Genomic DNA, 24465 nt, shown 5'->3' on the forward strand with positions numbered 1-24465 from the left:
GCGTTGGTATCAACTCCAGATAATTATGGACTCTTTATCCATACGATATTGTTTAGATTTTACTGTTGTTTATCCCGCGCGTCACTGAGCGTCAACTATCGACAGTGAATTATTGAAGGTACCAACGAGTTAATTATTTGTGATTATTACGCGCACAGAATGTTCTAAAAAAAAATGTGAAAAAACTTATGTTTTTTTGGCCGTCGCGGGGGTCAATTTGGAGACACTGTGCATGTGTTAATGCACTACACGGATATGAAAGAGTTTAATGATGTTGTGTAGAGATAGGCGTATGTGGTGAGAATGTGTGAGTATGTGGTGGCTGTCTGTATGCACTCTATGGATCTAGGATGTTTTTTTCTTCTTTCTCTCGTTGGTTTTCGTCTCTTTTGAGTGTTGGATTTTTCGAGTGCCAGGGGGAGGGTTGTTTTTTGATATTTTTTCGGGGGGGAAGGGCGCACGGGTATGGGGCCACGGAGATACGACGAGGGATAATCACACGTCGTTCACACGAGCGATACCACCGTAACCACCACGACGCACCGTGACTCGACACCCACGGTCGACCACGCCGCTAAATTCTACTACAAGATGTCTGGTTCTGCTTTCAGCTCCGCGGGCACGAGCACTGACGATTAATCCACCACTGTGCATTTACCGCGCATTCAGTACCGCGCAACAATCATTCGAGGTCACGGGAAGGTCTTTTGTGGCCGCTAGCAGGCGCTAGGCTACATGCGTATTTCGTTATGTGGGTGGGTTGTGGAGGGCGAGTGTGGGATGATGAGGCTTGGAGCAAATTCTAGGAGATGGCGGCAGTGTCTTTTGTAGTTTTTTTTTCATTTTTCGGTCTGTAGACACTAGAGAAAAGTCATCTTGTGGTCCTCGTCTAAAAATGCGCTATGTATGGTACCGATAAATCTCGAATCGAATCGAAATCTGGTCAAGTTGAGACAATAATCCCATTGGTCGTTTCAGTTGAGAGCGCCAATTTTAAATGGTGAAAGTGTGGTTATGATTGGGGGAAGGATTTTTACTGTTCATTTAGACTTGGGGAGGGGTAATGAGGGAATCTCTTGATGGGTAATTGGGGTTTAAATCGAATATTTTATCGAGTTCTAATGGTGATTTGATATTACCACGTTTGTTATTGCAAATTTCTTCGAAATGGTAGAATCATGTGCAATTTATTAAACAAAAAATCACAATTTTGTGTTTTCTTTTATTACTTTTGGCCCTTTTCCGAAAGCAGAATTTTTCAAGTTTTTTTTTGCAGAATTGCGACTTTAATCTCGTCGATAATCTGTTCAACAATGGAAAGCAATTATCAACTGTGGGGCAAAACAGGAATTAATACAAAAAGATTCCGGACTGGCTCTCTTCTATTCAGAGAATTTAAAATCTGAATTTATCAATTTAAACTGTTTTCAGTCTAAAATTGCAATTTAGGTCGTCTCTCCACCCATTTCTTGATGTTAGGAATATCCAAAACCTGATTCCTGATGGCTTTCAGATGCGGTCTGCCCTCTGTAATGTCAACACTGCAGGCATTTGCCAGTGAATCGTGAATTGCAGTGAAGAAAATGTCAGCATAGCTCAACTGTCAAAAAGTAAAAGCCATTAAATTGCCGAATTCAATGCAGATCTCCATGAGAATCACCAGAGTACTGTGGACCCACCTCACCACCATGGAAGTAACCACCATTATTCTTCGCCCGTTCCTCCAATTTATTCAAATAAAAAGGAAGAACATTGTTAAGAGTCTGTTCTTTCTTCTTCTCCCGAAGTACAGGATCTTCTTCACGATAGAACATGGCAACCTCTGTAATAAACCTCATAGTCACCACCAACATCAATCATGCTGTAAGAAGTAACAAATCCTACGAACGTTTTCTTAAATCATGAAGAGCAGCTGCAACAGCATCAATCTCCAACGAATCCAAATCAGTCTTTCCAGTTAAATTCAATGGTTTAGCGAGGTATCTACAAATTGGTAGAGTCTGAGAGAAGGCTTTGCCATCAATCTCCAAGACAGGTAATTGGCCAAATGGTGTAGCTGAATCAAAGAAGAGTATTGAGAGTACTTGATATAACTGTACAAAAGTTAATAGTATGTCGTGAAATGTAAAGAAATATCTCCTTCTATTTAATTACACGTCTCAATCTTTAGTTAGTATTTAATTACCATTTTATTCTAGTTTAGGATTCGATATAATACGAGCTAGGATTATTACTCCAATGTGATTTACTCGAGTGACCATTCAAGAGTCAGTCCAGGCCTCAGTTCGTCCAGGGTAAGAGGTCTGCCCCAAAGACCAGACGGTTTGGTCTATTGGATTGGTCCACGTGTTAGGTTGTTCAGGTCACCAACAGCTCAATAGTTTTCGTTCTTGCCTGAGACGTTTACAACGGATCACTGGTGCCAGTTAATGTATAAAATATTTCCAGCAACTCATATTTTACAGTTTTTCTCAGAACAGTAATAGGATAAGGAGAATAATTCAGGTGGACGCAGAGAGGAATGAATGAATAAGGGGCTTTTGTCGAATGGGTCGAGAGTGTGAAAACTTTGGTGGTTATAAGCCAGTTCGTTCTGCTATTATTTAACAATTCCTGTCCATAATGCAATAAAGAGAAATTTTATGGTTCTCGAGGGAAAAAGTTGAGAAAAAACTATTAAAAAAGCGGAAAAGGCAATTCAGGTGAATAAAAGGTCCAAAAATTATTTAAAGTTATCGTAACATTGTTTGGTTTTCAAATCCTCGAAAAACATCTGAACTATTACTCGCTGTTGAATAGTTTCTAAATAAAATAGCTCTACACCCAGCCACTGGTACCACGAAATGAGTCGACTTATCTCTGAATCTAAGAGAGATAGCGAATGTTTTATAATAACATTTATTATAGTCCTCAACTCACTCCAAAAAAAGGTTCCAATAAAAATTTCCCTATCTCCCCCAGATTCCGAGATATTCATCCAAAACAGATCGGATCAGTAAAGTGACCTATCTTGCTTTACCACTGCGCTACGAAATTGTTGAAGTCAACCCCAGAAGAGTAACACAGTCAATCTAGAGCACATGAGAGAATCAATTTTGTTGAAAGTCATAACTCTCGGGCTGGTGGGATGAAACTATACAACTATCTCTTGGAAATATTTTTGCCATTAACTCGGACAATCGACCGGTGATAAACGTCTCAGAGAATAACGTAAACACTCGAGCTGTTTATGACCAAACAGCACAACCCGTGAACCAACCAATAGTCGAAAGGCCTTGTCTTTGGAGTAGACCTCTCACTCCAGACCAACCGAGGACTAGGGACACTCTCCAACGATCTCTCTACGTAACCACATCGGATTAACAACCTCGCTAGAGTTATATCGAGTTCTTGACGAGAATATGAATGTTATAAAGCTGATTAAACATCGAGACATGAGATATTTATTAACACGATAACGAATAGTTTTTTTGAGAGATGAAGATCTTACTTGGCTTTATTTTAGGCCACTCGCTCTCACGGTCCATGACACGAATGTCTTCAAACTCATCACCACCATAACTCAGAAGAAATCGTATGGGCTCACCCAGGCCCATGACATTAAAGTACGTTAGCTTGTAGTGGGGCATGTTGACACAATTTCCAAATATTGGATTCTGCGAATGACACGGGTGTGGCCGGTTCAATATCGAGAATTTCTCCTACAAATTTTTTTATCTCTGTACACTCAGAGCCAGAGCTGATGGCAATCGATCTCACAAATTGATTTCAGAAGACAGATAGTTCAAATTATAGATTTGATGTTGAAGAAAGCGAGGAGTTGGTTTGTTAACACTATCGGAAGCTACATGTGGAACAAAGTTTTAAGGAGACGCCTGTGTGTTCCCCCTCTTCAAACATTGTCATCTCCCACTTCCTCGTGAATGGGCATCAAGTACAGTTTCTGGAAAGAGACTATAGTTACAACGATACTCGGTAATCTCCCCCGCGCTCTTGACATTTTAGGGGAGTTGAAGATAACAAATGTTATTCTTTAATTATGATGAAATCAACAGGGGATGTGATAAAAATTATTGGCATCTTCAATTCGAGGAGAGAACTGTGACATTGGATTTTAGGACACCAATGATTTACGGGGGTTTTCCTTAGAAATATAGGGCACCGCAAAGTCTTCTTCGAATAATCGTGCGTATTTTAGGGTGTGTTGTGAAAGGAAAAGGAGTATGGAATTGTTTTAAGATGAAAAATGTTAAAAATTGTGTTCTATGAAATTACACATTCCAAAAAAGGAGTACATGTTTTACAGAATATATATATTTTTTATTTTATTCCCTATATGTATACCCTCTCGGATTTTTACATTATGTAGCCCTTTTTCGTATCATAGAATATATATTTAATGCATTAAATAGAGCATGCAATAAAATTTATTATAAATTATACAATTTAATTGTGAAATTAAATTGAAATAAATATAGACATGTGTGTATGTATATTTATAGACTTAATTTATTTTCTTAATATATAAATTCGTAATTATAAGTAAAATAAATTGTAAGTGTGATGTATAATATATAGTTTACACATAATCTATATAATGTGGATTTAACGTATATTTATTAATTTATATATATTTGGGTGTCGTTGCACCCACCATTTTTCAATAATAGGGGTTATGAAGATTGATTGTTAAATAATACTAAAATGCGTCGAGTATGAACTTTAACTTCTATTTAATCGCACGCAGAAGGTGTATCTTTCTGCCATGACCTCCAGACCAACTGACTCATAGAAACCAAAATTTTCACGCTCTGAACCCATTTGGCAAAAGGCCCCTTCAAAGGTTCATTCCTCCCTCTCTCTTTCTCTTTACTTAAATTATTCTCCATATCGTGATACTGTTCTCCGAAAAACTAAAATACTGACATGGATTGACAAGACCTATGGGCATATTATTAATTTTTCTACACTCGTCTCTAATCCTCCCAATAAATAATAATAATAATTTTTAAGAAATTACCATAAATATACATACATACACAAACAATCACATGTCCAAGCATTTCCAATAAATATTAATAAACGGAAAAAAATGAGGATTGCAGTGATTTCATTTGGAAGGCGAAATATGTCGAAATCTATTTTTTAAAGCATTCAAATTGAACTCAACGCACAATAGTTAGGAATTTATATTGAGCCCCAAGAGCACTCAGCATCGCCCGGGGTTCGCGCTTGGAATGAACCCCATAACGTCCAAATATTAAAGATATTTTTTTTTCTTTGTTTGAAATTATTGATTTTTTCTGGTACGAATAGTCCCTGTCGCTGCGACTAGGACAATCCGAATAATTAAAAAAATCATGAAAATCCTGGTACTGCAACGGGTTTTGTAGAAATTTTTGAAATTTTTCGGTTGATAGGAATAAATTTCAGCCATCAATCGACTGCTTCACCCCTCTCTCTCTCTCTCTCTCTATCGTCATTCCTCTCGTGATAATGAAGGCGACACATAAAATCGCTAATGTACCGGACCGTTTCGTTGGAATTAATGAAGGCCTAGTCAGTTGTTAAAAAAATTGTAATACGAAGTGTTGAAGGTCCATCCGTCAGATCCGATCACCAAGTCCTCCATCATGGTGACAACGATTCTTTACACGGTGATTGTTTACTTTAATAAACAGCAACGGCAGATAATAGCGTGCTATCCGCGTCATGACACGCACCATCACCGAGATATTGTGATATCAGCGATGCAAGACTTAACGAGCATTGAGGAGGACCGAATAAGCATCACTCGTGACAAGTAAATTGATATGAATATTACAACTGTATCGAGAAAATTCTGGCTGAAATTTCAGAAGGGAATAGTTTCGCGCAGTGAGAGAGGGAAAATTATTGTTAAGAAATGTTGTAATTCGACGAAATGTGAGGTGCGAATGTTATTAGCCCACAACAAGGAGTTGACTTTTCCAATCAAGTCAAGTGGTTTTTTAATTTCAAATAAGAAAAAAGTTTCGAGTAATCGATCCAACTGGGAAATTCCATTTGGGAAATCTCATTCTTGTAACTAAAATTTTTGTCTTTATCAGGCACTGAGAGAATAAAATTTGTTCAGCTGAACAAAATGCGTTGGGCCCAAGAAAAGTATCTACCAGCAGAAAATTTCCTCCAGTGAAAATTTCATTCTTTTCATTCTAAAATTTAGAAATGGAATATGAATACGCGTCTATGTCGCTGAAGTGTGAGAACTCAAATATCGATTTGAAGAACAAGTTATTTGTCTGGTAATCAAAACTTTTTCGCTGAAGTAGACACTTGAGATGATACAAAAATTTTTTGGGCTATTTTCATTTAGAGTCAGAGAGAGAGAGAGAGAGAGAGAGAGAGAGAGAGAAATATTCAGTAAAAGTGATGAAACTTGAGTTCGCTTACCCATTATGAAAGTGACTGAGGAAAGTTATGTGATGGTATCGCAATTTTTCACAGAAATTTTAGATAAAAATTGTGGAACACTTGGAAAAAATTTTTTCTCCACTATATGTGGCTCTAGAATAACGGAATTTTTACATAATATTTCACAATGCAATTCTGTTAAAATTTGGATACGGATATAAAAGTCTGTAAAAAATTACTGTACCGGACACCAGAATCGAGGTACAACATGTTAGATACTGGAAGGTCTTTTACTCACACATCGAAATTCCTGTCAACACCGTAAAGTTTGTAATCAATATGTGGCTTCGTAAAACTTACTAACTGGCACTATAAAATTTGAAGGTCTCTAATTTTTTATTTGAGGTTCAATGAAAAATTGATAGAAATCTTTTGAAAATTCCTATCTAGGTCGGGTTATTGTATTGGGCATTCCTTCATTTTTTTACTGTACCACACAGTAATTTTTCAGTACTATATATAGTATATAGTAGTACTTTTCAGTACAATCGCACTATAAAAATTCTTATATTTTTCTCTCCGGGTAAGCCATGATTCGGTCAAGAATTGGATGATAATACTGATGTATCTCGAGGCACGACAACTTTGCATTCAATTATCCGTTATCCGAAATTCGCATTAGAATTAGAAAGAAAAAATTTCCGATTTAATCCGACTGGGAGACGAACCCGCGTTTCCCAGAATCGCGCGGGGCCCACTAATTTTTCTTGTTTAATCAGACATTTCATTCACTAAAAAAATCAGTATTTCCAATATTTGCAAACTTAAAACTAGTATAAAAACAACAGTTCTATAATATTTTCATTAAATTTGGGAAGTTTTTCTTAGTGACTAACAACTTCTTACAATCAGACTCTTCCTCTTACCTTCTCTTACTGATGTATCTTACGTTTCAAGATACATCAGTATGATATTACAACTAATCAACCGATGATCTCACGAAATATCTATGTGTTACTGCGTCTAACCTTCTTTAGACTAATACTAGAAGTAAATTCAACGGTATAATCTCTCTTGACCCTTGCCTCATTATTTTCAATACACTTCATTTGGTGTTCACCGATTACTCATTACTGAGCCGGAGATTAAGTCGCATTCTCAGCCTTCAGCCTTCACGCATCCAATTAATTAATAATTTTTTTTATTGAAATATATGCAGGGTTACTTTTTAAAAAGATAAGGACAGTTTATTTTCTAGGAAAAAGGGTGAACTGATATTAACACTATATACTATGTCTTCACTATTTAATACACACTTAACACACTCTTGTGAAACTCTTAAGCACACAAAACAAAACGAAACGTCTAAGTCCTAACTGTCTAACCACACGTCTATCGTCTATCGTTGCTCAAAACCAACTCTCACTCTGTCTCCTTTCTCAACCCTGGACTGGGCCCTAATCACGTCACGTGCTCCTAGCATCCCTGGACCTCGCTGGCTGCAAGTATTCCCGCCTGTCACATCTGTGGACCTCATAAACCCACAAAATATGACCCTCTAAGTGCTTTTATCGTACAGGCTTGCATCCCTGTACCAATCCACGTCTATTTGCAGGGTTTCTCCACAAATAGCACCTACGCTACCACTACAATATAATCTTATAGCCCTGGTACTATCTTAATAAAATACGGAGGACATCTGTCTATCATATTCGACCCATTATCATTTTTACACTGAGGATTTCCCTATAATTTTTTTCCGATACTACATATAGCTCAATAAAAATTACGCGAAAGTTCTTCAATTTCCGAATGAACACAGAGGTCCAATAGAAACTCCGAAGGGTCTTTATCGTATCTTTATGAGAAACTTCTACCTAAGTTTTACTGAATATTTCTCTCCGTGTTGACATTATTATGTTTGACAACACAATCTACAAAAATAAAAATCAATTAATCTCCCAAGGAAATGAGTACTTCGTGAAAAAGATAATTTTCTGTCAGTGTAGATTCACAGTTCACTTGCTGTTCGGAGAACTGTGGTACGCCTGCTTGACGCCAATAGAAGGATCACCTGTCGAGGCGTCACAAGTTGCATTTGAAGTTCAGGAGTTCTTGAACCACGTAAAATGTGTCTATCGAGAGCTGCCCATCCTGGCGGATCTGTCGAAGGACTTGCCCAACAATTCGGTGGGCTATCTCTCCCGCCCGTTGGGCAAGATTATGGTAATTTCGCAGGGTTTCGCTCGTTTTTATGTGATGTTGTCACTTTTTCTAACGCAGGAAGAATACGGACATGAGACTATCCTCAATATAACTCCGAAAGTCCAACAGGAGCTGCAGGATATTCGAACGATTTTGCTGGATTCCGTGCAGCAGATCATCGACAGGGGTGAAAGGCTCGATGAGTTGGTGAAGAAGGCACAGACTTTGGAGATTACGGTAGACAATTTTAAATTTTATCGAGTTGATATTAACTTGGATTACAGCTTAAATATTCAATAACAATTGCATTTTTTCCGTCATTCCGGAGCCAAGTACAGTTGTAGGAAATTTTACCGAACTATCGGAGAATTTCTCCTGAACGTTCTGGATTTTATATCTGAATCGTCAGTGAAAAATTATGATACAGTCACATAAACTTTCCTAATAGACTTCCGTAATCGATGAGTTAACCGAGAGTTCCGTAATTTTGCTGAATGTGTTTCTTTGTGTAATGTGTTCAATTCTGATCATTTTTCGTTGTCTTATGTGAGTTTCTATTGAATTGGTTTAATACTGCGTTCAATTTGAATACTTTGACGTTGTAAGATCCAGAGTTCTGACCTAAACAGAGCAGTATTTACAATTCTGCTAGACGCCGAATTGTTCTTTGTGTAGCTAATTTGTGTTGGGGGGATGAATCACACTCACGATTTATCTCAAATATTGAATTTATTATGCACAAATATAATGAGACTGGAGACCTCGGATGAGGTGACTATTTTGGCAGTTGGGATGATACTGAGGAGTAGGACTAATTATGGAGACAACTTGGAAAGAAAAGTTGGAGGGATGAAAAAAAAAGGGGGGGAAAAATTTCTAGAAATACCATGTGATTGATGAAATTATCTGGGATGGGAAAGACCATATTATGATTGGAGAGGTGCAAGTAGAGAGAGAGGTTGGTGTCTTTTCGAGACGATTCCCCAAAAAAAAAATTGCCTGGAAGAATCAAGAAGGGTGAAATGTAATAAATGTAGAAATAAGGGGCAATAGGCCCATGGAAGAACGGAATTATAAAATAATTTAGCAATTGAACAGGTAGTGAGGATTATCTCCATAAAAATATTTAACAGGTCCAGAGCTGAAGAAGGATGATAGAAAGAATTTTGGATTTTATTGTTTGTATAAAATAGCGAAATTGGTCATCATAAGGTTTTACTAAATCTGGTTGGGGAGAAAAACTATTTGAATATATATTAAGGAAAATTCTTACACATAAGTTGAATAATTTCATTTCTAAAAGAAAATTATGACTTCGCCTGATTTCATAGGCAACAGAGTTTGAAGCGAAAAATTGATGTTAAGCTTTCCTTTAAAATTCACTTTGATAGGTTTTTTTGAAGGCCTGCGTAAATTCAACAGAAATATCTGTAAAATAGTTTGAAATGTGTTAATAGTTCTTTAAAATGGTGCATGAGCAATCCATTTTCGTTGAATTTTCATTGAGTTATTGTAAGTTATTTGCATTTTTTACGTTATGTCACACTTAAAAAATGATACTTTTTGCCAGTTATATATCAGTCTCAGGACCTCATCGAGATCTTCAAAAGACACCCGAGATTACTCATTCTATCGATTAAGACAAATAATATACCCCGTAAAATGTAATATCTATAGTATATGTCACGCGTGGGAAATTAAAAATTTTCTTCTCTTTAATATGAAAATTTCAAAGTTTTTATTATAATTGCAGTGAACAGTGCTATTTTCGATAAGAATATATCAAATTATCGTTAATTTGACCGCTGAAGCATCCAATTATCTCAATTTTTCATTGCCTTATCAGAGATTTTTACAAGAAAGTGAAGTCTGGTGATTTCCTTGAAAACGTCTTGTATCACATGTTAATCTAAAATTCGTATGATGTTCTTTGCTTCCCCGATTTTTACACAGCATAATCGAGACAGTTGTCAAGCCATTTATTAACATAATCAACATAATTCAGTTTAATCATTCCAAAAAATGCACTCCACCAATCATTTCAGTAGAAAAATCGCTGAGCAGTGCTATCTAATTCGGCATGAATTCACCCAGTTCATTAATGATTCTCATTTCTGTTAATTGTTAAGAAATAATTGAAATACTTAATACGAACTTCGTCACAGAAGCTTTATTATTGTTTATTATTGTTTCAGGTGCGAAAAGACTTTCGATTAGCGACTAAATCCACCAAAGACAAAAAGAAAAGCTGCTTCGCTCTATTCGCAACCACTACACTCTTCATATCTAGTCTTGCATTCGCAATTCTCTTGTACATCGAAATATTTTCATAATCCTTTGTTTTTTGTAAACAAATTAAAGATGTTATGGAAAATGAGTTTAATAAATTTTTCACGTATCCAATGTTTTGGCAGAAATTGTTGCAAGGTCTTCAAGTCAAATGATGACCTGGTTTTATCAGGATAACCTTTCTTTGAGATTAATGCAAATTAATTGTTGAAGTGGACACGTAGGTTCGAAGAGAAGTTTATGTTTGAAGGGAAATATCACAGTCTTTCCCAACAATGCAACTGATTGTCCGGGATCGATCGTTAAATTTTAAGTACAAAATTCAAATGGGATTTGAAAATGAGAAATTTTTGACAAAAATTGACTTATCGACGGTTGGGAAGGGAGGGACTGAGGGAGAGTCATGCTACCGAAGTTAAATTCAAACAGCGCTAAGTTATCGACAGGGTTCATACTCTGGTTTAAAAATCACAGACCTGCAGATTACCGTAGGTAAAAACATCGTTGGTAACTTGAATCATTCGGTTGTATCACCCTCACCCGAACTATTTTTTATTGTAACTATTCTCATTTATGTATATTCATGAACTTGTTGTAGTCAATCATCGATAATGAAACGGTCAATCTATTCCATTTATTCAGGATGTATGCAATGTGGTGATGTCGGGAGATCCGGGTTCGATTCCTGGTTGTGACAAAGCAGAAATTTTTTTTCTCGAAATCTAATTCTCTTAGAATTATTTGATGGCTGAAGCAGATTAGGAGGCACCCGACAGCTCAGTCGGTAAGAGGGCCCGTCGCGAAGCTGTGAGACCCGGGTTCCATTCCCGGCTATGTCAAAGCGGGAATTCCTCTCCCTAATTCTAATCCTCTTAGAATTCACCAGAAACCTTGCGAGAAAAATTCTTCCCTCTCCCTTAATTTCCCAAATATTCATTGAAAACTGGATGAAGTCAATCCATCGTTGGCGTGACAATTGAGCGTTTAATTTCGTGAGGCAGTCTATCACCCCTGCAGGAAACCAATACAGAATTCAAGAAAGTACATCTTGATATCATCTCCCATCCGATTCTCTAATTGTTTTCGTCGGTGATTGGAAGTCGCGTGCCACTCACAACTTCCTGTCTTGACTTGCAATATACGACTGATGCCGTTGTTCTTGGCGTCATTAAGGCAGATACCTCGGTATTATAACAGCGTGGTATGAGCTCTATTGTAAAAGCATCTGTCGCTTCGACAAAGTATTTCACATATACCAGTGAAAGTCGCTGGATAGGACTGTATCATGAGCGGGAAATCGAAAATTGATAATTCATTTTTATTCATTCGCTACGAGGGGCCGGTGAAACCTACAACAATATATTTAAAAAATTCAATTCAAACTTCGGAAATTACCCCCCAATTTCTTCAATAATGATCTCATTCAACGTTCATTAATCTCTATTTTCATTTGTCTTTATTGCGATCAAATAATTTACGTTTCTGGTTAAATACTTTCTTTCTTTCAACTAAAGACTTCATTAGTAAAAAATAAAATAACTATTCATGTCATTATGACATTATTTGTCATTAATCACAGACGAAAGCAATTTTTAACTGTGTCGAGTGCTAGATCAAAAATGCTGTGTTAATCGAGTCTGTAATCTACTATTGTTAGTAGTATTTATTTGATTTATTCAATTTTTACTAGTATTTTTTTGTTTTTTTTTATTTGTAACGAAATTCGTCACAAAAATTGGGCCGCAGACGATCCTCCAAAGGTCTTCAATCTGACATTTACAGACTGGTAAAACGATTTATTTATTTAAAATGACATTGATCAATTATCAACAAGTGACGATGTTGAATATGACCACATGAATATTCGTTGATAATTACCGAATCATGAAAGTCAAGTCAAACAAGATTTATCAAATATACATTCGTTAGTAAGTAACGGATGATCGTTTGTGGGGAACAAATAGATGTTAATCTGTAAAACAAGTCCATAATTCGTGGTTCCATATCATAATATCCACGACGGAAATATCCGCAACGTAAATATCCTGTCGACATTGTTTTTCGAAATATATTCAAAACGATTTTTCGAGTGTTTTTTAAAACCACTATTCACGGTAAGGATTTTTCGATAACGTATTACACGAAAATTTAACTAAAAAAAGTGGATCGGTCAGACGGAGATTCGAATCCGGAACCTTCCGATTAAATACCGGAATTAAAATAATGATCAAAATTTTGGAGATTATTTTTCCCATCCAAATCTTGGCCAATAGGATTGCACCATTCGACGTTATTTTGTATAGTCAACACGGTATTTCAGCGGATATTCTTGGAAATTTCACTGGAAATTTTGCATGTTGATATATATAAAAAAAACAAATGTTGAAGTAACCCTCAATTGTATCTGACAGATTAATGGCAATTCGTTGAAAATTATGTCTCATGGTGCAATTCTATCGGCCAAGATTTGGATGCAAAAAATAATCCCCCGAATACCACTCGAACTTCGAAATTATCTGATATTTCCCTCAAGGTTCCCTGCAAACAAATAAGCTCGTCAAGTTTTTCAGGAAAAATCACTCGTGCTTCGCACTCGTGATTTTTTAGCCTGAAAAACTTGACTCCTTCATTTGTTTGCAACGAATCTATCGGGAAATATTCGATAATTTTGAACCACTTGTGGTATTATATGTGATAATTTGGAAAAAAAATTACGAAAAAAAGCTTGTTGAAGGATATTTTGGTCTTGGATATTTTAATACAGATATTTGCACGTGTTACCAGAACAGTTATTGCATTTTTCCATCTATTTGATCATCTATTTCCATCATACTAAATAAACAATCAGATCCCGACCGTCACCGAGACCTCCTAAACGCCCACTTGTTCACAACATATTATTTTAAAATATTCCAATACTCAGCTCGTACACATGTCCCACATTCTCCAATTTCACCACCACACCATCTTTTCCTCAGATTTGTACCATATCCTCCAGTCAACCTTCTTCCTTTTGCTTAAGCAGACATGTCTTTTAAACAAATTACCTCAGTCGATAAGAGTGCCTGGTGCGATACGAGGAGACCCGGGTTCAATTCCCGGCTCCGGTAAACCGTCATTTTTGTCTCTCTAATCCTAATTCTCTTCGACCGGTCGTTCCCTCACAATTCACAAATCATGCTAACAGTTAAGAACTCTCATTAGATACCAATCCATCCACCTGTTCCATCACTCTCCCAGCACATACAAGAAAAATTCCGACTCCGTCTAGTAAAATTTCTTCATCTTGAGAAAATTTCTTTACCGGTCTCGTAAAAAATTAAAGTCTAATAACTGACGACGAGATGAACGCTAAACGACTGATGCAACAGGTTCCATGACAGAGTAAAATATCGGCAGTAATCGGATATATTTCAGTCACAATGAGTTAACGAAAAATTACTGTGGGGCACAGTAAAAAGTGAAGGAAGGTACAGTAAAATAAACTGATCTAGATAGGAATTTTAAAAGGTATGGTATGGTATTGATAAAAAATTTTATGTATAAATAAAATACATTACAGTATTCTAGCATTTTGCACCTTGATTCTAGGGCCCGAGAGTAATTTTTCTGGGACTTTTCTCTCCGTCTAGGAGATTCGTTTCCTAATATCAACCAAATTGTTCTATCAACACTGTCACCTACACTGACGTTACTATGTCTTTAACCTGCCATTTCCCCACCCCACTACCAATCTCATTATCAAAGCCCATCAGCTGGCACTCGTCATCTCCCCTCCCCCTTCCGACCCTCGAGACCGGCAACCACCTCCAACACTTTGAAAAACATCACATCTCCCGCGCTTGTTGCACCGTATGTGCAGGTATGCGAAACGAGGGGCACGATCCCTCGAAGAGGTCTGGAGATACGTCCAGCGGTTGAAAGAGACGACAGAGGTGGGGACAGGGGGAAGAGAGGCACGTTCCCTTAGCGCCAGAATACCAGACCAATGGCACCAGGTGTACGTTATCTAGGGATGAGCTCGAAAATGAGGTACCATATGTTGATGCACATCGAAAAAGAAGAAAAAACCGCCCTGGCACGCGCCACATTTAAACGCCAACCACTATCCAGTGAGGACGAGACCCTTGACAGTCTACATCAAGTGTCATCAGCTCTCCTCAGTGGATATTAAGGTGCAGTGGGTTGATAGGGATGTGCGATGTTGAGAGGGAAATTTCGTTTTGGGGACGAGTGATTGGAGAAATTGGGGAGAATTGATCTGTGCAATTTTTTTTTTCCTTTTTTTTTGTGAATTGGGGAGGTGAATGATGGCACTGCTGTCCAATGCCCCCAGTATGTACCAATCATCGTCATCGGAGATGCTGATACCAGCGTATTCAACAGTCAGAACCTACGAACCGCTGTATCCGTCGCCGTACAATTCACCGGATTACGATCATGTGACGGGTCATTACAATGATCATAATGCTGGTGATGTCGCTGGTACTCCGAGGAGAAATGTCGAGTGTAATGACAGTTATGGCAGTGATAATTGTCATGAGTATGTTGTGCACGATGGGTATGAGAGAGAGACTTATGGACTTCTGACACCAGTCACACCACAGAGGTATTTATAGAGTGAAAGAGAATAAATTATAGGGAATTTTCATTAACTTAAATTCTTCATGTTCCTAGTTAATTAATATTCTGGCTAAAGGGTTTACGCAGATGGAGATGAGCCGTTTAACGATTTCGGTAGACAATTTGTTTATTGACATGAAATGATTCAGGCAAATGAAGAATTTAAATTGACTTCTGATCCTAGTCAGAAAGAGGATTAATTATAGGGAGTTTTGGTAACTTAAATTTTTGATTTGTTTGGTTAATTAATCTCGTATCGAAAGAATTTATAGAGATGAAAATAAGTCCTTTCGTCAGTTCAGTACACAATTTGTTTATTGACATGGAATGATTAAGAGAAATACTTTTAAATTGAAATTAAATTGAAACGTAAATTCTCGATGTTCTTAGTTAATTAATTTCTTTGAGAAAGGATTTATGCAAATGAGATTAAGGGAAATTACGATTTTAAATTGACTTCTGACACTAGTCACACCGCAGAGATATTTACCAAGTGAAAGAGGATAAATTTCAGGAAATTTGGATTAACTGCAATTTTTGATGTTTTTAGTTATTTAATTTCTGGGGAAAAAGGCTTATGTAGATGGAGATAAGTAGCTTAACCCTTTCAGTACACAAGTAATTTATTAATACGGAATAATTAAGGGAAATGACGATTTTTAATTACGTGGAGAGAAATATTCAATAAAAATTTCACATTTTTTCCATAACTCCGCAGGAACGTGTCTGCCTGTAATTTTACGAGACCGTTACGGATTTTTTTCTCGAAGTTCTGTCATTTTTGCGTGAAATTTCCCCACCAATTGCGTAATCGATGAGTGAGGAATGTGAGATCGAGAATTTTTCTAAATATTTCTCTTCGTTCAACTTAATTATTTTTTTATGCGTGAGAAAATCGTGTTGGCCAGAATTTAATGCGAAATTTCCGTATTTGTTTTTGATTTGAAGATTTACGTCACATAGCTCTGTAGAGGAGAATTCAATGGATTATCAAGGTCCTGTATATTGCTACGAGACGTCCCAGGAGATTGGATACAATGTGAAACATGACAGGAATCAAGACGTTGGGGATTCGAGAAAAAATTATTGGGAGGCAGCATCGGTAGGGACATTTGATTTATTTACCCCCAACATGGAGGTCTTTTCATTATGTTTTTGATAAAATTCAATGGAGAATCATTTGGCGGAAGAACTGATGGGTTTGTCTAGAGTCCTCTTAAGGGGTTACTCTCATGTGAACGCCTATATTTTACCACTTTTTAGGAAATTTTTTTTTATGCGACAACAAACTTCAATCATGTTGATTTTTTAATATATTTTTATTTGTATTTTGAAATGTACGAAAAAAAATTTTTTTTTCGTTTTTTACATTTTTAACATATATTTTTTCTAAGTCAAAGCAGTCCCCAACAAAAAAAGGTAGTTCACTGGTCAAGGTGATAGCGGCTGTTCATGTTGTCTGACATAAAAAAATCGAATGGATTATTCTTCAGTAGATCTGCGGCTATCGTCCCTACCAAATATAATCAATTTCATTAAAAAAAAAAAAAATATCGAACTTCAAAAAAAAAATCACAAAAATCTTGTTCTTTTTCGTTAAAAATCGTTTAAAAAAAATATGAAAATATTTTCGAAAATAAACAATTCTGATAGAGACGATAACTATAAATGAGTAGAAGAACATATGTAAATTTTAAAGCAATCGGTTAAATACTTTGTCTTGTAGGACCTTGACCGTTTCGGAAAATGATGATTCGAGAAAAACGCGTTTAAAGTTTAAAGCCTGGTAGACAATCGCTTACGAATCAAGTACATCAAATACTATGAATTTCGGTCTGAATTTTTCACAGCATGTTTTCAATAGGTTTTACTGTCAAAATATAAAAAAAAAATCGATTTTTCGAAGTGATCACATGAGAGTAACCCCTTAAAGCTTTACAATATTCATATTTAAAAATTTTTAATTGTATTCACCTTTATTTAATGTTTCCAAATTTTCTTTCTGCATTTTGTAACATTATTTTTAAGAACGTCTGCTCCCGTAAACCCTCAGAGTTTATTTTAAAAAATCCATCAATTTTTTGGTGACTCCTTTATGGTGACGTTGATTCACCAACCAGTTCGATCAATAATAGTAGAACAATAAACTCTGACTCCAACTTCAAATTGTTTCTTAGAATTTACATAAAAATTACTGGATTCTGGCGCCGTCCACGTCCATTCGCTCTTTGAAATAGAGAATTAAATGCAGTAATCGAATGAGCATCAGTGATGAATAAAAATGTAATTAATAGGTTCACGACTCGCCGACGTCGAGCCCTCGACGAGGGAGACGGAGATCCCGCGATGTCCCACCATCACCAGGTGTTCTCAAACGTCGAAGACTGGCGGCCAATGCGCGGGAACGTCGCAGAATGAACGGATTGAACGATGCATTTGATAAATTGAGAGAAGTTGTACCGAGTCTCGGAGCCGATCACAAATTGAGTAAATTTGAGACACTGCAAATGGCACAGACATATATTGCTGCACTTTGCGATTTACTCGAGAATCACGACAACGAACATTGAAACAATAATTTACAATATTACTACACGGAGAAAAATATTCAATAAAAATTACGGAATTATTTCTGTAATCATGGGAGTGGAAGACAAGAAATCGAAGACTTTGAAGGATTTTTTTCATTAATTTATCCGGAAAAGTATAATTTAAGTAATAATTCCCGGATTTGCAACACGTGTTTTCTATTAAAATTCCATTTTGCTAAGGGATTATCTTTTAAGAGGTGAGTTTCATGCTTTATTCGGATGTTTTTTATTGAATTTTTCTCTCCGTATTATATCATTAATAGTTGTAGATTTGCATGATAATTATTAAAATGGTATCCGGATTTTTTTCCCTCAAAAATCCCCCGATAAATTTCTCAAGACTTTTCCCTTAAAAAAAGTATGAAAACGTTCTCTGGGAGATAAATCTTTTGGAAAAAAAAATTAAATTTCACTTGAAAATATGAAAGTAGACTGTTATTTGAACACGGCATAAATTTATTCCCATTCAATGAAATATTGCTCATTACTCTGAGAGAAAAATGTAATTCTGCCATCAAATATTCGTCTGACGAGAATTTAAAGTGAATTTTTGACAGAAAATTTTAGGCTTTTGGTTGTCCGAAACAAATATAATGGACAAAATAATATTTTTTCTCAGTCCCTGGTATAAGATGAGAATCAAGCTAGGGCTGGTCCAGTGATGGCAGTCTTGGCCCAACACTCCGCCAGTTATGGGCCAACACTGGCTCATTTCTCATGTCCGGGGAACCGTAGAGGGGGGGGGGGGTATTCCATGGAAAGCCACAGTTTCTTAATATTATAAATAATCTGCGAAATATTTTGTCATAAATTTTTGTCATTAACTGTACGACAAAAGAAAATGGGTTTGAGAAACAGCGAATCAAATTTCAAAGTGCAAAAAAAATTGTGGCTTTTTCTAACTGAGTAAAATCTTTGGAGTAAAGTCTACGTCGACGGAAATACCGCAGACAAATTGTCGGGAACTTTTAATGGAGGAAAAATGACGGATACCATTGACAATGTGGATTATGCCATAACAGACCGTACGAGACAGCTAAGAGACCAAAGATTGTGTGGTAATATTGCGAGATTGACCGAGAATTTAATTCTCTTCACTCGTAAATAATTCATAAGATTTTTTAAACAATAAGGAGTGCCGACAGTTGATTCTAGGTTAATAGATAATAGATGACATGAAAAAGTATTCAAGTTGTGAATGTTTTTAATAATATTTACTGGATTGTTTGTTTTGCTCTAGTCAAGCCTGTATGAACCGTATTTTTTATTATTTAAACTAATAGTATAGAGGCATGAATATTTTTTAATACCTACCATTCATCACCCGAGTGATTTGTAAATAAAATTCCCCCTGATTTTGTAAATGAATTTCGATGTAAAATTGTATCAAAGTATGTAGTGTTTGAGTATATAAAATGAATAAATTTTGTACGGAATAAATACCCTGAAAAAAATTTGCCGTTGAACATTTTTATTTATTATTTATATATGTTATTTGGTCAACATCAGTCAATGAATTATTTTGAAAAATAATCATTATTGATGAAAAACCAAGAAATAAAAAAAAAACGAAATATTTCATTAGAAATTACGCGCAAGAGTCGGAATTTAAAGGTCCCATAACTATAACAAAGGATTCAATAAAAAGGATGAAAAGTTCTGTAAAAATTAAAAATTTAAATTCATAAAATTATGTAACTGGCTGGGTACTATTTACTGAGCGTTCTGTACTTTTTTCCCTAATTTTATTCGGACCTAGATTTTTCCTCGCGAATTACGGAATTTTTACCAAATTTTTGTGGAATATTCCTCTCTGTACATCGCAGGACCTACCAATGCCTCAGTTTCCTCTCTAAAATACTCAACTTCGTTGGCGGAACTTGCTTCCTTCCTCCCGAATTGAAAGAGAAACGTATCGCTATGAGACATGTCGGTAAGCCACGAGATCCGGCGTGAAAAACTGCAGACCACAGGAAACAATTCCAGGGCGAAGGATATTCAGAATGAAAAGGAAGAAAGCATTTCACTGCGCACAGGTGAAATTCAAATAATTCGTGTCTATGGAGTTGACCCAGTTGATAGATTTCTCACGACATAAATCGTAAATTGATCAACATTGAGATAATCATCAGCGAAAAAACAGTAAGAAAAAATCATTGTAAATTTTGAAAGATTATTAATATTAATATTATTTCAGTAGCGAAGTAGTAAAACGAGATAAATTAACTCATTTCTCAGTCCAATTTTCAAGCAATCTCTCCGAATCTAAGCGAGATAGCGAAATTGTTGTAATAATATTTGTTGCAGTACTCAATTTTCTTCAGAAAAAAGATTTTGATGAAAATTTTCATATCTCTCGTAGATTTCGAGATATTCATCAACAGCTGGGCATCAGTAAAAGTGACCTTTCATTTTACTATTTCGCTTTTGATTTTTTCACGTCTGTTTCTGCTAAATAAATTAATATCAATATTATTATTGCAATAATTTTCAATTAATTAACACTATTTGATAATATTTTGAATATTGTAATTTTATTATGTTATAAATAATAGGGGAGGCTTTGTCTTTTGTTTATGAAGTAATAAAAATTGAGGTGTAAAGTTGAGGGTGAACCCTTTACCCCATCATTCAGAGAAAATATAAAGAGTTTCGTTAAACCGAGGGAACAGGAATGGGTGGAAAACAACAGTGACATGGCAGATTGACTGAGTAGTCACTGGGGTCAAGGGGTTTGACTGATCAGCTTCTTCAAAAGAATCGACCGGTTAAATCGATTTCAGGCGTAATTTTGGTTGACCATGACGAGCTACGCCCACTCTAAGCCAAAATAAATTAGCAGTTTTCCATAAAGAAAAACTTTTGAAGGCTCTCGAACTTTTGAAAACTCTGACAAAAATCTGAATCAAATAGAAGAAAATCAAATTTATCTGTAACGTAGGAAGAAAATTATAAAATTGAATTGTACTCCTTTTCTTAGGAAATTTGCCTGATTTTACAGTGATGATTCCCAAAGAAATATTTTTCGCGCGAATAAAATGTCTTTTGGGAAGATAGTTCTATCCAATTAATAATTATTGATGATATGACGAAATTGATGAATGGGTTGACCAAAAAAAAAAAATGTTTTCTCTTCAATTTTTTCCACATCACGGGGGCAAAATCGATGCAGTAGCTTCAGGTAGCGAGAGAGGGTTATCTCGCTAGCCTTATGGTGTGAACAAAGTAGAACCTCGTGAGTAAATATTTTTCCTATTTTTCACCATCACCTGACACCCTCTCACATATTTCTCGATTTCATTCAGAGGCAGATTTTTTTTCTACTTTCTTTGAGATAAAAAAACTCACCGCTGCCCATCTTCATGTTTCTGTCTCGAGCCGTCTAGCCACCGGAGAAAAAAAGAACAGAAATGTATCGACTTCCGATCGATTAGGATCTTCGGAAGCAAGACTGCGTCCAAGTTCACTCACAACAGGATTACTTAGTTATCTCGGGTCGACGATGTGTCGGAGCAGGTAGCAGAATACATCGACAAGATCATTATTTCAAAGAGGGTAAAGATTAGCGAATTGCGAAAAATTTATCTCTTCGAATCAAATAATATTTTTATTTGAAGTATTCATGGACAATTGCAGCTTTAATGTTCATCTTATTAATGAAGCTATTTTAAGTTTATCAAATCGATAATTTATTTATTTATTTGATGCCAAAGTTATGTATTTTTCAGGTGAGATGGAATGAAGATTGGAACAAACTTGATTGGGAATTGAGCAAGGTGGAGTGAGCCTAGATTCTCAAAATTCAGCCTAGTTTGACAACTCACTAAGTGTTCAGGCTCGATGGAGGCTCGCTCAACGTACCCTTCGAATTCCCTGATAATTCCCCAATAATTAAGTACCATTGATAACTCCTTGAAGTGTTTTAGTGGAATACAATTGGTTACATTGAGATACGTTATTTATAAACCTGAGAATTATATGGGCTGAATGGAAGATTTATGTCTGAGTTTGAATGAGTCTTGGATTCGACAATGAAATCAAGCTTCGTTGTATCGTGGGTCTTCCAACCTGGAAGAACAAGACTCTCTCAAGATTGGTTTAAGATTCGAAGGATCATGTACCACTCAAGTTGAATTAATATAGGATTCAACGATGGAATCAAGATTGCTGCCACGCTGGATCTCCGAGGCTCGATCTCCAATCCTGGATCTACCTTGTTTCCATCATCAGGATGAATATTTCTCACCTGAGTTCTGTTTATAAAACAATTTACTTGAGACTGAAACACTTCACTTAATTATATTAAGAAGTTATTACCAATATCTTCTCATTTTTCCTTTTTTTCAACATACCATTTATTAATTTTCTTATTATTCAATCATCCAAAAGTTTTCATAGCCGTGCATCTATTTTTCTAAATTTTTGGGGAAGTTTTTTGAATTTATGCAAAAGTTTACTCAAAAAATTGTAAAACTTATCCACGATAATGAAATTTCGGGAGTGCTTACATAATAATAAAACTTGAAAACGATATATTTTTTTCACAACAATGTTATTGACAGTTCTTCTGAGATTTGAAAAAAAAACTTAACAAATGAGACGATATTGGCAATAACCCCTTGTTGGAATATAGCCTCAGTCTTGTACGAATTAATTTCTATTAGTCTATGGTTTCAAAAATGTATCAATATAGAAAGAGATGTTGGGACTAGACATAAACATAAGCCATGAGGTCATGTGGCAAAGGAACTGGGGATCCTTTGTCACATTATGACGATTTTTCTTTTGGTCTCGTTGACCACTTTTAGTCTGCTGTGGTAGGTCGTAGTGAACAGACATTTCTTCCTCGTGCCATTTTCAATAAACTTAAATTAACGTATTAAATCCACTGTGTACAAAGTTATTTCTCTGTCCCCCACATTCCATTACCCCTGAATTCTTTCCGTCGTCAGGATGAATATTTCTCACCGGAGTCATCTTCATAAAACATTTTACTAGAGACTGCACTTGAACATATTAAGGTGTTATATTTTCAGGTGTTTAAGAAAGAAAAAATACAGCATTTTTAGTGTCAAAATTTGTGAATTTATGCAAAAGTTAACAATAAACTTCAGTAATGACACTCTGTGAGTTATGATTAAATTAAATAAACTAAATACTACAACGTCAATGTTATTAACAGATCCTCAAAAATTTGAAGAAAAAAAATTTTAATGAGAAGATATCAGCAATAACCCCTTTAAAAAACCGACCCTCATGCGATGACGCGATGGATCGAGGATCAAAAGGGCGCAACTGGTCGAAATATTCAAAAATGGAATTTTTTTTCTCTGAACCGTCTCGAATTCACCAATCTTTTCAACCCCTCAAAAATTGAGTATCTCAATGACGCACGTGTGGAAATTTGTTGTATCGGTATAATAAGTGGATGGGGAGTTGAATAGAAATGCACACCTACCCCCAGTATTCAATTCCACCACGAGGCACCGGATTGTGCCACATGGCACGAGTCGCAACGCCCCTTAATATAAGGTATCGTGCCATCTCCCACCGGGGCAAAAAAAAAGGGGGAAGGATAGAGATAGAAAGTCAGAGCGGACCGTGTCATCTGTTGCTTCGGTTGCTTGCACAGTTCTAGCGGTGCGTAGCGTGTTTACCCGATTCTTCGTGTTTTTTCTTTTTTTTTCATGAGTAATAGCTAAAAAATTTAGCTTTAATACATGATATAATGGTCGGGGGTGTGGGGGAGGGCTCGTAGGTAGGAGTTTCGTTACCCTGGCCTACTCTTCAGCATTCATCTCATATTTTTTTTATTGGGAAAATGGCAATGTCTTGTAGAAACGTCATCTGCTTCCGTGCGATACAATAGTATCCGCAAGTTGCATGCTCTTTTCTTGTCGGCTTGATCATACGTGTCATTCATGCGAATTCAATATGGAATTGCGATTCGACGGTGGCCGGGAGTATCAATTGGTATCGGTTCACCTGCTACGGGGATTATCCATATGGGCACGTGCCACCACGTTATTATGGAAATTTTTTTTATTTTTCTCGAGGAATATCTGCTCAGAGCTGGGGAATGTTTCCTGATTTTTCATTTAATTGGTGAAATATTACAGTACGGTTCAAGGGGTTATTTTTTTAATATCTTCTCATTTCTCAAGTTTTTTTCAAATTTGGGAGAAACGGTTGATAAAAATGGCGAATAAAAAAATATCGTTTCTAGTTTTTTTATTATTATTCAATGGCCGTGGAAGAATTTTTCAACTTTCTCAGTAAACTTCTGCATAAATTCAGGAAAATTTTCTTGCTAAATCATATCGAGATTAATTTTGGTTCACTTCCTACCTAATCAAAAAATCCT

At 36.1% G+C, this 24465-nt stretch overlaps 3 protein-coding genes across 4 annotated transcripts; 2 read left to right on the forward strand and 1 right to left on the reverse strand.

The window, feature by feature from the left end:
* Nucleotides 1-1168: 1168 nt before the first annotated feature.
* On the reverse strand, nt 1169-3631 carry LOC135162790 (glutathione S-transferase-like). The gene is made up of 4 exons (XM_064121644.1): nt 3491-3631; nt 1889-2056; nt 1680-1822; nt 1169-1600 (listed from the first exon to the last, which is right to left on the reverse strand). Exons 1-4 carry the CDS (start codon nt 3627-3629, stop codon nt 1433-1435), a joined length of 618 nt encoding a protein of 205 aa, XP_063977714.1. The 5' UTR covers nt 3630-3631; the 3' UTR covers nt 1169-1432.
* Nucleotides 3632-5514: 1883 nt separating this feature from the next.
* On the forward strand, nt 5515-10987 carry LOC135162788 (uncharacterized). 2 transcript variants are annotated; one of them, XM_064121642.1, is made up of 4 exons: nt 5515-5803; nt 8403-8619; nt 8677-8835; nt 10794-10987. In XM_064121642.1, exons 1-4 carry the CDS (start codon nt 5634-5636, stop codon nt 10929-10931), a joined length of 684 nt encoding a protein of 227 aa, XP_063977712.1. In that variant the 5' UTR covers nt 5515-5633; the 3' UTR covers nt 10932-10987. The 2 variants fall into 2 exon arrangements, with proteins under 2 accessions (XP_063977712.1, XP_063977713.1); XM_064121643.1 differs by having other exon boundaries at nt 5569-5657; nt 8398-8619.
* Nucleotides 10988-15120: 4133 nt separating this feature from the next.
* Nucleotides 15121-18080, forward strand: LOC135162059 (neurogenin-1-like). Its single transcript, XM_064120152.1, has 3 exons — nt 15121-15496; nt 16459-16612; nt 17805-18080. The coding sequence occupies exons 1-3, from the start codon at nt 15195-15197 to the stop codon at nt 18078-18080; spliced, it is 732 nt and encodes a 243-aa protein (XP_063976222.1). The 5' UTR covers nt 15121-15194.
* The last annotated feature ends 6385 nt before the right edge of the window (nt 18081-24465 follow it).

The sequence above is a fragment of the Diachasmimorpha longicaudata genome, chromosome 5 (genome assembly GCF_034640455.1).
Source record: "Diachasmimorpha longicaudata isolate KC_UGA_2023 chromosome 5, iyDiaLong2, whole genome shotgun sequence".
Lineage (NCBI taxonomy): Eukaryota > Metazoa > Arthropoda > Insecta > Hymenoptera > Braconidae > Diachasmimorpha > Diachasmimorpha longicaudata.